The 13,278-nt window shown below is 43.7% G+C and overlaps 1 protein-coding gene across 10 annotated transcripts in view; it reads right to left on the reverse strand.

The window, feature by feature from the left end:
* Positions 1–13,278, reverse strand: part of TBC1D5 (TBC1 domain family member 5) — a 586,162-nt gene that overhangs the window by 155,284 nt on the left and 417,600 nt on the right. For all 10 annotated transcript variants that reach the window (XM_025287205.3, XM_025287148.3, XM_044938556.2 and 7 more), the window contains one exon: positions 8,487–8,629. In XM_025287205.3, the coding sequence (XP_025142990.3) occupies positions 8,487–8,629 (143 nt within the window). The remainder of the gene's footprint in view (positions 1–8,486; positions 8,630–13,278) is intronic.

Raw genomic sequence — 13,278 nt, forward strand, 5'->3', positions numbered from 1 at the left:
AGTACTCTGTGCCCTGCTACAGAGGTGGCCACACCCACTGAAAGTCCAGCGCCAAGAACAGCCTGAGGGTAAAGCCCAGCCTTCGGGCGTTTGTGATGAGTCTGTGGCACGACGGGCCTGCTCTGGCAAGGGGTGTGGGCGGCACAGTGGGCTCTGTGTGCGAGTGGGTGAATGTGTATGGGATGCTCTCTGTACTTTCCACTCAATTTTGCAGCGAGCCGAAAAAGTCTCTAAAAAATAAAGTCTGTTTTATTAAAAAATCTAAACAACAAAAAAAGACAATATGTTATTTTGGTATATCAACCTATGTTAGTGAAATAGAGAAGATTTAAAAACTATTATAAAACACAGAGTAATATAAATGATACATTTATAATCCAAAGGGTACATTGATATCTACATCTGAGATGGTCAATATTTACTGTCTGAGTAGGAAGAGAGTTGACTGTCAGGAGCTGCTTCAACATCCCTTCAAAAATAAGACCCCAATTTGTCCTTTGGTACAAACTCCGAGGCACAACACTGTGATCTGGGGGAGTCTTTACTTCTAGTTCCAAAAGGCTTCTACTGAAAAGCTTTATAAGCTTCTCCAGAAAAGACAAAATATATTCAATTTGTGGTTGAAATAAAGTGCATTTTGACATCAGTATAATGTTGAACATGCTTTTAACGAGAAAACAGAGAAACAGAAATTCTAGGGTAGGACAGATGGAAAGACTGGCAGATAGATAACGGCTGAGGAGCAAGGGGAGACCTAAAATGAAATAAAAAGAAGCAATATTTTAAACCACGAAGAGGACATAACTGTCAGTCCAGGCTGGGCCAAGAAATGACTGAGGAGACGGCTACAGAAAAATTACAGGGCTGGCTGAAAACGAGGCAGGGAGTGCACTCCAGTGCCAAGAGGAAACTTCTCCATTTACAAAGTGTTCAGGCAGAGAGTTAATTAAAAGAGACAATAAACATTGTGAGATACTTTCTGGTTAGCAAAGTTTACTGCTAAATGGATTTGATTATAGTGTTTTAGCTATTAATACCGTTTACAGGACAAATAAAAGGTATGTTACTTCATAAATTAAAGAAAACGTTTTCCTTTGACACTAGCAAAAATATAATAAAATTTAAATCAATAAAAGATGCAGAAAATTTTAGAATTTAAAAGTAGACAATGCTTCCTTTAAAAAAGCCAAGCTGAAAAGAGCTCCCGCGCCTGTCCTCCTAGCAATGGCGGCACCAGGATCCACGCCGCCACCCGGACTCGAGAGCGCCCTCCCGTGGAGGCCGCCGACGCCACTGGCTGAGCAGAGGCGGCGGCAGATGCCTCCAGGGGCAGGCAAGACCCGTACCGTCGGCCTTGGTCCTGAGGAGCTGATGAGTTGAGAAGCCGGGATTTCCCCACGCCGTGAATTCCCTCTCCCAAGTGGCACAGGCGCGCGCACAGGAAGGAGAGAAGGACAATGGAAGTGTTACTGAGTGGCCCTGATTGAAATCTCACAGGACTGCAAAAGTGGGAGGTCAGAGGGGGCCGGGATAGTCCAGGAAGGTGGAGGGAAAGCTTCTTTGTCCCAGGTATGAAAGGAGAAGCAAGATCTACGGAGGTGAGGCCAGGAGAAGGAGGGGGCCAATTAAAAAAAAAAAAAAAGTGTGATGAAAGCGGCTGCTGCTAAGTCGCTTCAGTCGTGTCCGACTCTGTGTGACCCCACGGACAGCAGCTCGGCAGGCTCCCCTGTCCACAGGGTTCTCCAGGTAAGAATACTGGAGTGGGTTGCCATTTCCCTCTCCAGCGATGAGAGCAGGGCTGTTTTAAACTATTATAGGAGTAATGATTCATGATTACATTTCCTTATTCCTCGCCTTTACATCTGCATGTAATCTTAATCCATATAATTCAGCCAACAACCCACAAGACGCTTCTTGTAGCATGTAAGGAAGCAAAAAGGATCAAAATGTTTGGGAACAATCTATCTATAATAATCCTACTATGCATCTTTGGTAAAACAAAAGTTTTGTTTGAAGAACAGCCATTTGACATCATTTCAAAGGTTAAATTTTAAAATCTCTGCAGGTGATATTCACATTGCTTTTTTCCCCTCAATGTGAAATTTTACTTTTACTTAATAAAGTAGGGTCGGAGACAAGGAAATGGTGATGTGAGGACCGGCCTGCCTAAACACGGAGGCTGGGCTCCATCTCTGAGGCATCATAAAGAACATGTTGGTTCTAAGATTTATCTAGAATTTGTTAAGTGGTTGTATTATACTTCTCTAACTTTCAAAGAGAATGAAAGCTTTGTTCAAGGTGAATAAAGAAACTTAATACTTTTGTTAAAAATTAAATATGAGATGCTGATGGGGAAATGAGTAGAAAGAGCACTAAGCAAGGACGCCGAGATCTAACCCCGCAGACCGAGTGCGACTGTTTTCAACCCCTTGACTGTCAAGGGCACCGGATTAACTTGCTAGGGCCGCTTAACTAAGTACTGGACGGTACGCAACGACAGAAGCACTAACAGGGCTGGAGTCCGGAGTCCGGAAGTCCACATCAAGGTGGGCAGGGCCCTGTCCCGCTCATATCCACGGGGAGGAACCTCCCTGCCTCTTGCGGCCTCCCGTGTTGGCGGGGCGCGGTCCTCCTGAGGGCTCCCGGGGAAAATCTCTGCCGGGCCTTTCTCACAGCCTCTGGCAGCAGCCGGAAGTCCTTCCCCTCCTTGGTGTGCGTCACGTCAATCTCTGCCCTGCCTTCGTAGGCGTTATTCTGCCGGGCATGCTCACACCGCCTCCTCTCTGTGCGTCTCTGTGTCCAGACCATCACCTTCTTACCAGGACGCCAGTCCTCCTGCGTCAGAGTCCCGCCCCCTCCAGTGGGAGCGCATCTTAACCGATCCTGTCTGCAACCACCCATCTCCAAGCAAGGTCACCCTCTGGAGTGCTAGGGGATAGGGCTGCTAGCACATCTCTGCGGGGATAAAATTCAGTCCATAACAGGCCTCATTACCTGAGCTTGTAAAGTCAGGGCTGGGACTAGACGCAGTGCATCTTCACTGGTGTGTGTGTGTGTGTGTGTGTGTGTGTGTGTGTGTGTATGCGTGTGTGTGTGTGTGTGTGACACGTTCCTTTGAGATGAGGAAGGCTAGACACGCTTGACTCGGAGCAGCACACGCCTAATCGATATTCTGCACAGCATCAGGTGGTCGCAGGCGCTCCCCAGCCCCGCTGAACCCAGGAGGCGCGGGCCTCGACGAGGCAGCGCCGTCACTGAAGGTCTTTTAGTTTCTCCGAGAGCAACACAGAGCTACAAACACAGCACCTACAGTTCCCAAAGACACGTGAGACGCCCAGAGCCTCGCACGGTGCTGCTCCCTTCTAAGGTTCTGGTGAGTGAGCTTGGGAATGGCTGGGTGCAGAGGAGCAACCGCACGCGGCGGGCCGTCACGAGTCAGAAACCCCCCCAGAGAGAAGGAAACCCTGAGCTGGCGATCCATCTGGAATGCTTGGTGGCCGTGACTCCGCCTCCCCGGGTTGGGACCCTCCCGGGACTCAGCACCGCCCCCTCTCCCCGCGCTGGCCCCATCCGGCTCCAAGTCTCCCTCCGGCTGCTCTTCTCGGTCCTTCTCTCTGAAGGACGATGCCGCTCCCTTTGGGCCTCACCCTCCCAGCCAAGGCTGCTCCCGCAACCTCCGGAGGACGGCCAGGGTGCGGGGCTCCAAACCACTGCTTCTCCCAGTCTATGAGAGACCCGCATCTCTGGAGGTCCCGCCACGTCTCCACTTCCAGCTTGCCCCTTCCTCACTGTCACGGATATACCACACGGCCGGCAAACAGCAGGCACTCAATAAATCCTGGTTGGCTGGCTGAGGCGTTGAATAAACGAGCGATGCTCTTCTGCACTGATCTGACAGCTCCTTGCCAGGCATACCGTGCTGCTTCTACTCCGCTTCCTACAATGGTTCTTTACAAAGTGTCCCTGGAGGCCCAAACCAGAATCGCAGCTCCCTCCCAATCCTCCCAATCCCAGCATCTCCTCCATGTGCCCTTCACAGACTGACCGTGGTCACACCCCGACCTGCTCCATGCCCTCCTGTCTGCCCACCCCCTCTGGTGCTTTAGCTCTGTACGCCCCCTGAAATCCTCTGAGGCTCTGATCGCCACCCTCTGGTGGGTTTGGCTCTAACGGTTTTACACTCCCGGTAGCCCTCTGAGGCTCCGAGGTCCTGGTGGTTCTTCCCAGCCCCCCTCCCTCCCTCCCTCCTAACCTGCTCCCTGACAGCGCACTCAGCACTCCCACCCCCCCTGCCTCCCTGCAGTTGGGTGCACACCTGGCATGAGGTCTGGATCACTGTTCGCCTCTGCGCACCCTGCCCCTCAAGCATCACGGGTGCCACTGCCCAGGGTGCCCTACAGGCTCCCTGACAGCTTGGGGGGCTTCTGCTAGTTCCTGGGCAGCCGCCCCCCACACCTCCTGGTCCCAGCCCTGCCCCGCCCTGCTCACACAGACAGCGGGTTTCATCCTTTATCAGGCACTGAGTGACCCTGCCAGCCACTGTCTCCTAGAAACTGGTACCTCCTTCCACAGGACTCCTGATATCATGCCACTGCCTCTAGGCCCTTGTTTCTTCGATTATTTCCCCCCAAAAATATGTGTCCGGAGGATTACTATGCACTGGGTCCAGTTCTGTATGCTGGGATACGGAGGCCCACCAAGACAGGCAAAACCCCGTTGCTCACTGGGAGTGGAGGAGTCAGTTTTCAGAACCAGTGATAAACAATGAAACTTTCAATAACATAAATCTTCTTCACGGAACAGGACTGAAACACTAGCGCTGATCTCTGAAAGAGAAGCTCAGACTGGCTTGAGAAGCACCCTCTCTGCCAGCTCTCCACACCTCTGAGAGCTGGGACCGTCTCCCTCTATGGGCAGCCATCAAACCTTCCTTGCCCTCCACTGACCTCTAACTGCGACTATCCTCTTTCCTTCCCTGTGGACTTTTTTAAAGATGACTCTGCTCGTGCTATCTACACACTCTTTTTCATTTAGCTACTTTTACTTGAAAACTTAATATGTACATGAGACAAAAGGAATGTAGAAGAGGCTACTGCAGTTCTGAGCTGTCCAGTTACTCACCAACCTACCATGATCCAGCTTTTGCTCCCCCAGTCCATGGAACTCACTTTGGCAAAGGTCTCCAATGACTGTTCCTCCGTCCACAGGTGGACTTTCCCGGCCTTACCTGACTCTGCCCCTGCACTCCTGTCCCGGTGCCTACCTTACTCTATAGAACAGTTCTGAGATGTAACAACACAAGCTCTTCCTTTCCTGGTGCCTCTTAAATATACTGATATGAAACACCTTTACCCATTTTCCTCTTTCTGTGAGCATCCACCTTAGGTAAACTGACCATGTAACTCCTATGATCTTTATGGGGTACCTTTGAGAGTGAAAGAAGGCAGTGTTAATAATTATTACTCTTCAATAGTGAGTGTATAGAACTAAGACTGTTCCATACAGACTGTGAATATGTGGTTCCTCTATTCTCCTGGGAGATCACATCTACTTGTTGTCATTATAACAAACACCATTTGCAAAAATAAATCTGTAGCCTTGATACTGACAGTGAATTTTATTTTCCAATCCTCAGATACTGATTTCCGAAGTGCATGCATGCTAAGTCGCTTCAGTCATGTCCGACTCTTTGCAACTCCAGGGACTGTAGCCCGCCAGGCTCCTCTGCCCATAATTTCCCAGGCAAGAATACTGGAGTGGGTTGCCATTCCCTTCTCCAGAGGATCTTCCTGACCCAGGGATCGAACCCATGCCTTTTATATCTCCTGCATTTGTAGGCAGGTTCTTTACCACTAGCACCACCTAGGAAGCCCCGATTTCTTACAGATCTCTCAAATTCAGCATAGCCGAAACACAGTCATCCGTTCTGAAAACCTGCTAATCCTCATCTTTCCTTTCCAGGTCAGACAGACAACCCGGGCGCTCGGCTCTCCCAGCTGGGGCACACTGCGCACTTCCTGTTCTCCCTCACCCGTTTGGTTCCCCCCGGACCCTGGTCATAACCTTTCATCGGATTTCCTCGCTCCAGTCCAGTCTGCCTCTAGTCTGCTCCACACTGCAGCCAGAGGAGCCCGAGACCGCCGGCACCGCTGCTCCGCCCCTTGCAGTGGCTTCCTGCCACCTCCAGGGTCAGGATTCTCCTCAGGATCTCATTCTTGCCTTCCTCACTCTCACAACCTGCGCGTCACTCTCCCTTTGCACTCTCAGGAAACCAGGCAGCTTGTGAACACACACACACGCACAACCCCCCATGAAGCTGCCTCTCCCGAGCTTCTCCGTTCACGCTGCAGACCCCTCATCTCACTCACCTACAGCATTTTCCCCGGTCACACGGCCTGCCCAGAGGGGAGCCTGCGCCTCTCCTGACCTCTCCTGCTGCCTTCGTGCCTCCACTGCAGGACCAGAAACCTCAGTCTTCAACCAACCACGTTCTCCTCGACTTTGTCCCACGAGCTCCTACTGTTACCAGGCCTACTAGTGAATGTTTCCCACTAGTTGGTGAGCTTCCTCAGGACGGGGCAGTGCCCCTTAAATACTTCCAAGTAGTCATCCTAGTTTTAGGAGATCTCACCCACTGTTACGGATTTAAACAAGCAAATTAAAATGACTAGGACTTTATATTTAAATAAGCAACTTCATTACCCCTACTTTTTTTCACGTGTGTCTATGTGTTCTATAAGGTCTTAAAAAGACAAGGGTTTCAGCTGTCCCAAATTGCCAAGTTTTTTGAAATTAATTTTTAAAAGCAGATCTTAGGATAGGAAACATGGTGATTAAAACTATGGTTGTGATATACAAGAGTTAAGGAAAGAGTAAGTATTTAGTTAAGACTACAGAAAATCAGAATAGATTCCAACAGTTGTCTGGCTTGAAAAATTCTGTGAAAATATTATCCAAAAGTAATTTTTTAAATAAAGGAGGTTTCTCATTCCTTTTGTTTTTCATGTAGTCTGTTCAGTCACTCAGTTGTTCATGTCTGAATCTTTGTGACCCCATGGATTACAGCATGCCAGGCCTCTCTGTCCATCACCAACTTGTGGAGCTTACTCAAACTCACGTCCATTGAGTCGGTGATGCCATCCAACCATCTCATCCTCTGTTGTCCCCTTCTCCTCCTGCCCTCAATCTTTCCCAGCATCAGGGTCTTTTCCAATGAGTCAGTTCTTTGCATCAGATGGGCAAGGACTGGAGCTTCAGCTTCAGCATCAGCCCTTCCAGTGAGCACCCAGGGCTGGTGTCCTTGTTTTTCATTACTTGCGCTTTATAAAAACCATACTATTTTTCAGTGGGAGATAGCATTAAATATCCTAAAATCTATCTAAACATTCTCCTCTACTTCCCAGATTATTTCCTCTTATGATTTCCATGTTCTTACTCAGAAAGAAAGAATTTTCTACTTTGTATGTCAAAACCCAAACTATTTGACCTTCAAGGCACAGAATAAAATTACAAGTTTTGGATAAAATGTGGTGCTCCTGTCATTTATTCATTCAAGTAATTTGGGAGGAATTTTAAAAGTATAATCTAGAATTTAAAGAATATTATTAGTTTTACCAGAGGGATAACAACAGCATCTGGCACAACTGAAATCTAATGAATAAATAGAGAACCACACAGTAATTTAACAGTCAAGATTATGAATGGCTCCAAACAGTTTATGTTCTTCTGACAAAGTCCCACTCTTACAGTAGTTTTTTATTTCCTACTTCATCATTGCTCTGTGCAAACATTCCTAATTACATTTTGGCTTACCAATCTGGTTTTGTGAACTCTTCCTTTTGAAAAGGAAAACAATTTGAAGTATTCTGAAATTTAAAACATGCTCTGTTTTCTCTTCAAGCTGAGGATTATCGGACTATTCCAAAGGGGCAGGCCCAGGTTTTCCAGCTAGGCAAGCACCCGAAGGTAGATCCTGTGAGACAGGAATACATCTGCCACTGGGCGCTCCCCCGAGAAATACGTCTGGTCAAAATTTAACTAAGAAGTTAGAGTATCTTTAAATGCAATATTTATTTTTTATTGGCAAGTTGTTGATACTATAAAAACAGCTCTCATCTTCTGATAAATATTCTTGAATACTCTCTACCTGTCAGAAGGTGGAGCTCTAAACATATCTGAAACACTGGCTTTTTCTATGTGTGCTTCACAAATGTGTGTGATGACGAGATCAAAGCAGGAGGAAAGTCTTTAGAAAAATGGTTCTGAAGAATATTCCAATTCTCTCAGGATAAAATTACCCACATCCGATACATACATGTTAACTCATAAAAATATACTTAGTATGTTCCTCTGAAACTTCCAATATACTGCCTATGATAAACATGTAGGCATGGTAATTCAAAATAAAAGATAAAGTACATTTAAGAGACACACTTTACAAACTCAGGACCGCTGAACTGCACGCTGGCACGGCCATTAGCACTTACAAGCATCTCGGATGTAGAGCAACATGGCCACGAAGACGTAGTCAACCAAAGTCAGGGTGAGGCCGTCGGCGAACAGGGCGTCCCAGACCACCAGCAGGTCCTGCAGCGGGAACTCTCGGCCGAACAGCAGCCGCACCCACCGTCTGTGGGAAACAAAAGCCGAATTCAGGAGGCAGTACTGTTGAGAGCAATATAAAGAGGAATCATCTTCTCCTGTAGCTGTGAAAAAATCATAATTTTTAACTGATCACACCGAGCAAATATTATATATAAAATTATAATACAGTAAAGTCCAAGTGTTAGGCTTTCAAATGCATTTTGTAATTTTATAATGAGGCCACACTCATTAAACTTTATTCCTATAGGTATACAACACAAGTACAATATTTGAAAAGGGTAGAAATCTTTTGTATGCATTAGAAATCATAAATCTCAAAAAGGCAAGGAGAAAAATGAATGTAGTCTGATAGTTACCTCATTTGTAAGGTTATGAATTAAATAATAATGTCCAAAATTTTGTATCACTAATGACTTTTGTTAACTAGACTTTTTCAAGTGGTCATATGACAAATTACTATAGTCAAACAGAAAACTGCATTCTGACATATCACTCCTATGTAAAAATATTCATTTTAAAATTAAATGTGAAAAAAAAGACAGATGCTTTTTGTCGAGCATAGACAGTTATCTCAAATGAAACATATAATGATACTTGATTTTTAACTTCAGAATAACTTATCAAGGAGGTTATCTTTCTAGGAGTATTATTTCAAAACACAGTCACTTCTATGGCCAGGAGAATGGACACGGATGCTACAGAGCAGACACGAGAAGCTAACAAGAATATCAAACAAGGTCTGTCTGTAATTATATATCATAAATAGTAACACTTCAGACTTTGACCAAATGCTAGGCCATTGATATCTAATTCTTATAAGAAAATTAAAACAATTCACTTGATATATTTTTATCCATTTACTTCTAATTTTATATGCAAGGCTATAATTCCTTTACTCAAGCCTTTCTCTAGGTGCTTAAGCTAGAAATCTATGTGATTCTATCGCACAACAAAGACTCAAAAATTCTAAATTTCTAGTACCAAGAAATAGCACAGAATAGGGGACATTCTTTAAAAATTAGTTCAGAGATATTACCTCTTTGCAAAATTCAAAACCAAATATAACCATCTGTGAGGTTAAAGTAAGGCCAAAAAAAAAAAAAAATCAGATACTACTTTTTTCAGGGAGTATTACATTTAAGGAGGAATCAAAAAGCTGTGACAAAATAGTGTATAATAACGCATACGTATCACAGTTTATTAAGAACCATATGATCAAATACTTGAATTCCTTTATTCATATTACCAAATTAATCAACAGAAAAATTAAATTATATTTTCAACTACGTCTTAAATTATGTTACTCAATTTTTCAGGAAGGAAATTTAATGCCTAAGTGACATCAGCATTTAAAAAACGTTACAGAATTGCTTACAATTTTTATCTACCTTTTAATTCTTACCCCACTGTTAATATGAAAGGTTGCTAACACAAAATGTGTATGTGTATTTTGTCTAGTATGCCTATGTTTATGTGGCTTAGAATAAAACAGTATTTCTACACACACTTCTAATTCTTTTAAATTACAAATGCTAATATTTACTATTTTAAGAAGTACCAAAATATCCCTAAATTACACAGGTTGCTCTTAATTAAAAACAATTGCTTTTGCAAAGAGTGTTGGTGGAACCAATGGGCAAAGAATGGGCAAAGCAAAAAAAACGCCTAGATTAAACCACATGGTGGGCCTGTTTAAGGGACCTTTAAACTGCTAACTGTAGCAGCCATTTAGAGCCTGGCCTTTCAGCTCTCCAACGGACACGACTGAAGAACAGCCCACCAATGAAACAAACTGATGAGGACCTCATGCAGAACACGGCGACCACAGCTGGTAACAGGGTGCTGTATAACTGAGATTTGCTAAGAGAGAAAGAACTTAAATGTTCTCACCAATAATGATAATAATAAAGATAAACGTGAGGTGATGGCTGTGTTAATTCCGTTTCACAACATGCACCTACATCAAATCACAGTGATGTATGCTACGTGCATACAATTATATCTCAATACAACTGGAAATAGAAGTAAATAAATAAACTTGAGAATGATCTTGGTTTGATGGATAGGTAAATGTTGGCACTTTGATAATTACATATTCTGATATTAAAGTGACTCCTCCTGGTTTCAAATCCAGATGCCAGCATGGAACTCACCGACAACGTAATTCTAGGCCCTGAACCTGCCCTCTTCCTGCCTGGAACTGACTTCCATGCTTCCCTTATTTGAATAAGCCCATGGTAACTCCTGCTGCAATTTCCCCAGAGACACTGCTGCTGTGAGGCCTTATGTGGAGGACCCTTTTTTCCTGTGTGTTTTTCCTGTTATCTCCTACTGAAAGTAAAATGCCTTTTGAAAAAAAGGTGATGTATCCTATTACAAAAAACATCCTTTGTCAAAAAAAAAGAAAAAGAACTAATAAAGGTTAATACACGCCACAAAAATGCAATGCCATCTTTCCCCCTGTTCCTTTAAGTTCAAATTCCTTTCATTTTCTCAGGGACAATCACATCTTTGGTTTCATCATGGATAATGCAGAGAAGACAAAGGAGCCTACGTCTCAGAAATAATATATAGTCTTACTATTTTTATGACAAAATGCTCAGTTACTGCCCAAACCTCCCGTCTTGCCGTGTGCCTGCCGTTCCGGGTTGCACGAGCCTAGCTTTGGAACCCACTCTGCTGCGAGACACGTGGACAGCCGCCACCGCAGTGTGGTCGGGCGGGGGACTCAGACACCCAGCAGTCGAGTGAATAACACACCTTCAAAACCACAGCACACAAGTCTGCAGTGCTTCTATATTTAATGTGGAACCTGTGATGTGCCCCTTTATAAATGTTTTACATTGCTTTATTTTTTAAGTTTCACCTTGCCAAGTACACTGGTGAATAATTCCAGGGCAAGGACCATATTCGGTGTATGTGTGTGTATGAGAGAGACAGACAAATGCAGAGAGAGCCAGAGAGCTCTTTGTAAGAGAACATTTTGCTTAGTGATTTACATGTTCAGCAAGATCTTTGTTAAACTCAGTGTAATGCCACCTGTCACGCTACCTAGAAGCAAAGGTGTAGCTAAACTGGAAATACAGCGCTGATCTTGTTAGTGGCAGCATAAAAATAATCCAGGAAGTGGGGGAAACCCGGAAACACAGAAGGAAAGAATTAATTAGTATATGCCTAGCATGTTTCTTTTATCAGGTTGGCCAAAAAATTTGTTCAGTTTTTCTGTACAATGTTATGAAAAATCCAAAGGAACATTCTGACCAAGCCACTTCCCCGGTGATGCAATGGTAAAGAATCTGCCTGCCAATGCAGGAGACACAGCTTCGATCCCTGGGTGGGAAGATTTCCTGGAGTAGGAAACGGCAACTCGCTCCAGTATTCTCGCCTGAAAAATTCCATGGACACAGGAGTCTGGCAGGCTACACACAGTCCATGGGATCACAAAGAGTTGGACACAACTGAGCAACTAAACACAATATGTAAGACTCTCAGTGGGTTGTACATGTAAGGATATTAAATTAAAGCAAAATATAGTTTCCTCTATTTAATATGCACTTCTAGGAAAATTAAGGCCAAATTCTCACGATATTTAAGAAGTCCTAGTATGACTAATGGAATGCTTTGGGAGCAACAATGATATTATCAATAATTTAATCACTTTTATCCCAACTAGATTTAGTTCATACATATATTCACCACACAAAACTTCCTGTGCTATTTTGGGCTTTCTTCATTGAGCTTAAAAGCCAAGAAAAAAAAAAATCTTTATGGAGTGAGTTACCAGTAGAAAGTATTTCAGTGTGCTTTTGTATTCTTAGAAAGGAAAACGTACTCTAAGAAATGAGGTCTTGTAAAGACGTCACTCCTAAAATTAACATGCTTTTATCGCAGTTAAAAATATTTAGCGAGAGTTTAAGTTACACATAAGGGTAGCATTAAACTTTGTTTTAACTTCAGTTTAATTGCTTGATCCTGTTAGTCTTGAGTTATGTACATCACACCTACAGATCGCAATGCTCGTAACCATGTAGGTTTTATCACTTGTGTTAATACAATGATTCATATTTTACCAGACGTACTTAGTAATTAAAATCTACACAAACCAAAAAGACCATCTGATGTATTAAATTTAATAATAAACCACCCGAAGACAGGACAGTCTCTATGTCTGTACTCATGCAACACTACTCTCATTTTTAAATTTCTGTGTAATTAAGCTGCTATTCCCTCGGGATCAGTAACTCCTGATGGTGTTATTGCTGACTGAATGACCCATGGAAACACCAAGAAAAAAACATTTTTTACTGATCAGCTTATGAAAATGACCAGTTTGAGGTTTGGAAAAACAGCCTTGCTCCAACATGGCTGTGGTGGGTTATGTATGCAGAAAGCAATCAGTATACTAAATCTTCAATTTTTTTTTTTCTTCCGAGATACAGGTACAGCCACCTCAGAAGAACAAATAAAATGGAAAATGTATATTCAATTTAATGTAACAAACATTATTAATAGGGCATCTTAAGTAACCTGTGATCATGAAAGGATTGCACTGGATAAGCATATAAGAACACAAAAGCACAGTTAGATTTTTGCTTAATGATATTAATCTTGTCTTTTGCTTTTGTGCACCTGAGCTTTTCAAAGGTAACAATTTTTAAATGACTAGTGGAGAAG

This window comes from Bubalus bubalis, chromosome 1 (assembly GCF_019923935.1).
Source record: "Bubalus bubalis isolate 160015118507 breed Murrah chromosome 1, NDDB_SH_1, whole genome shotgun sequence".
Taxonomy (NCBI): Eukaryota; Metazoa; Chordata; class Mammalia; order Artiodactyla; family Bovidae; genus Bubalus; species Bubalus bubalis.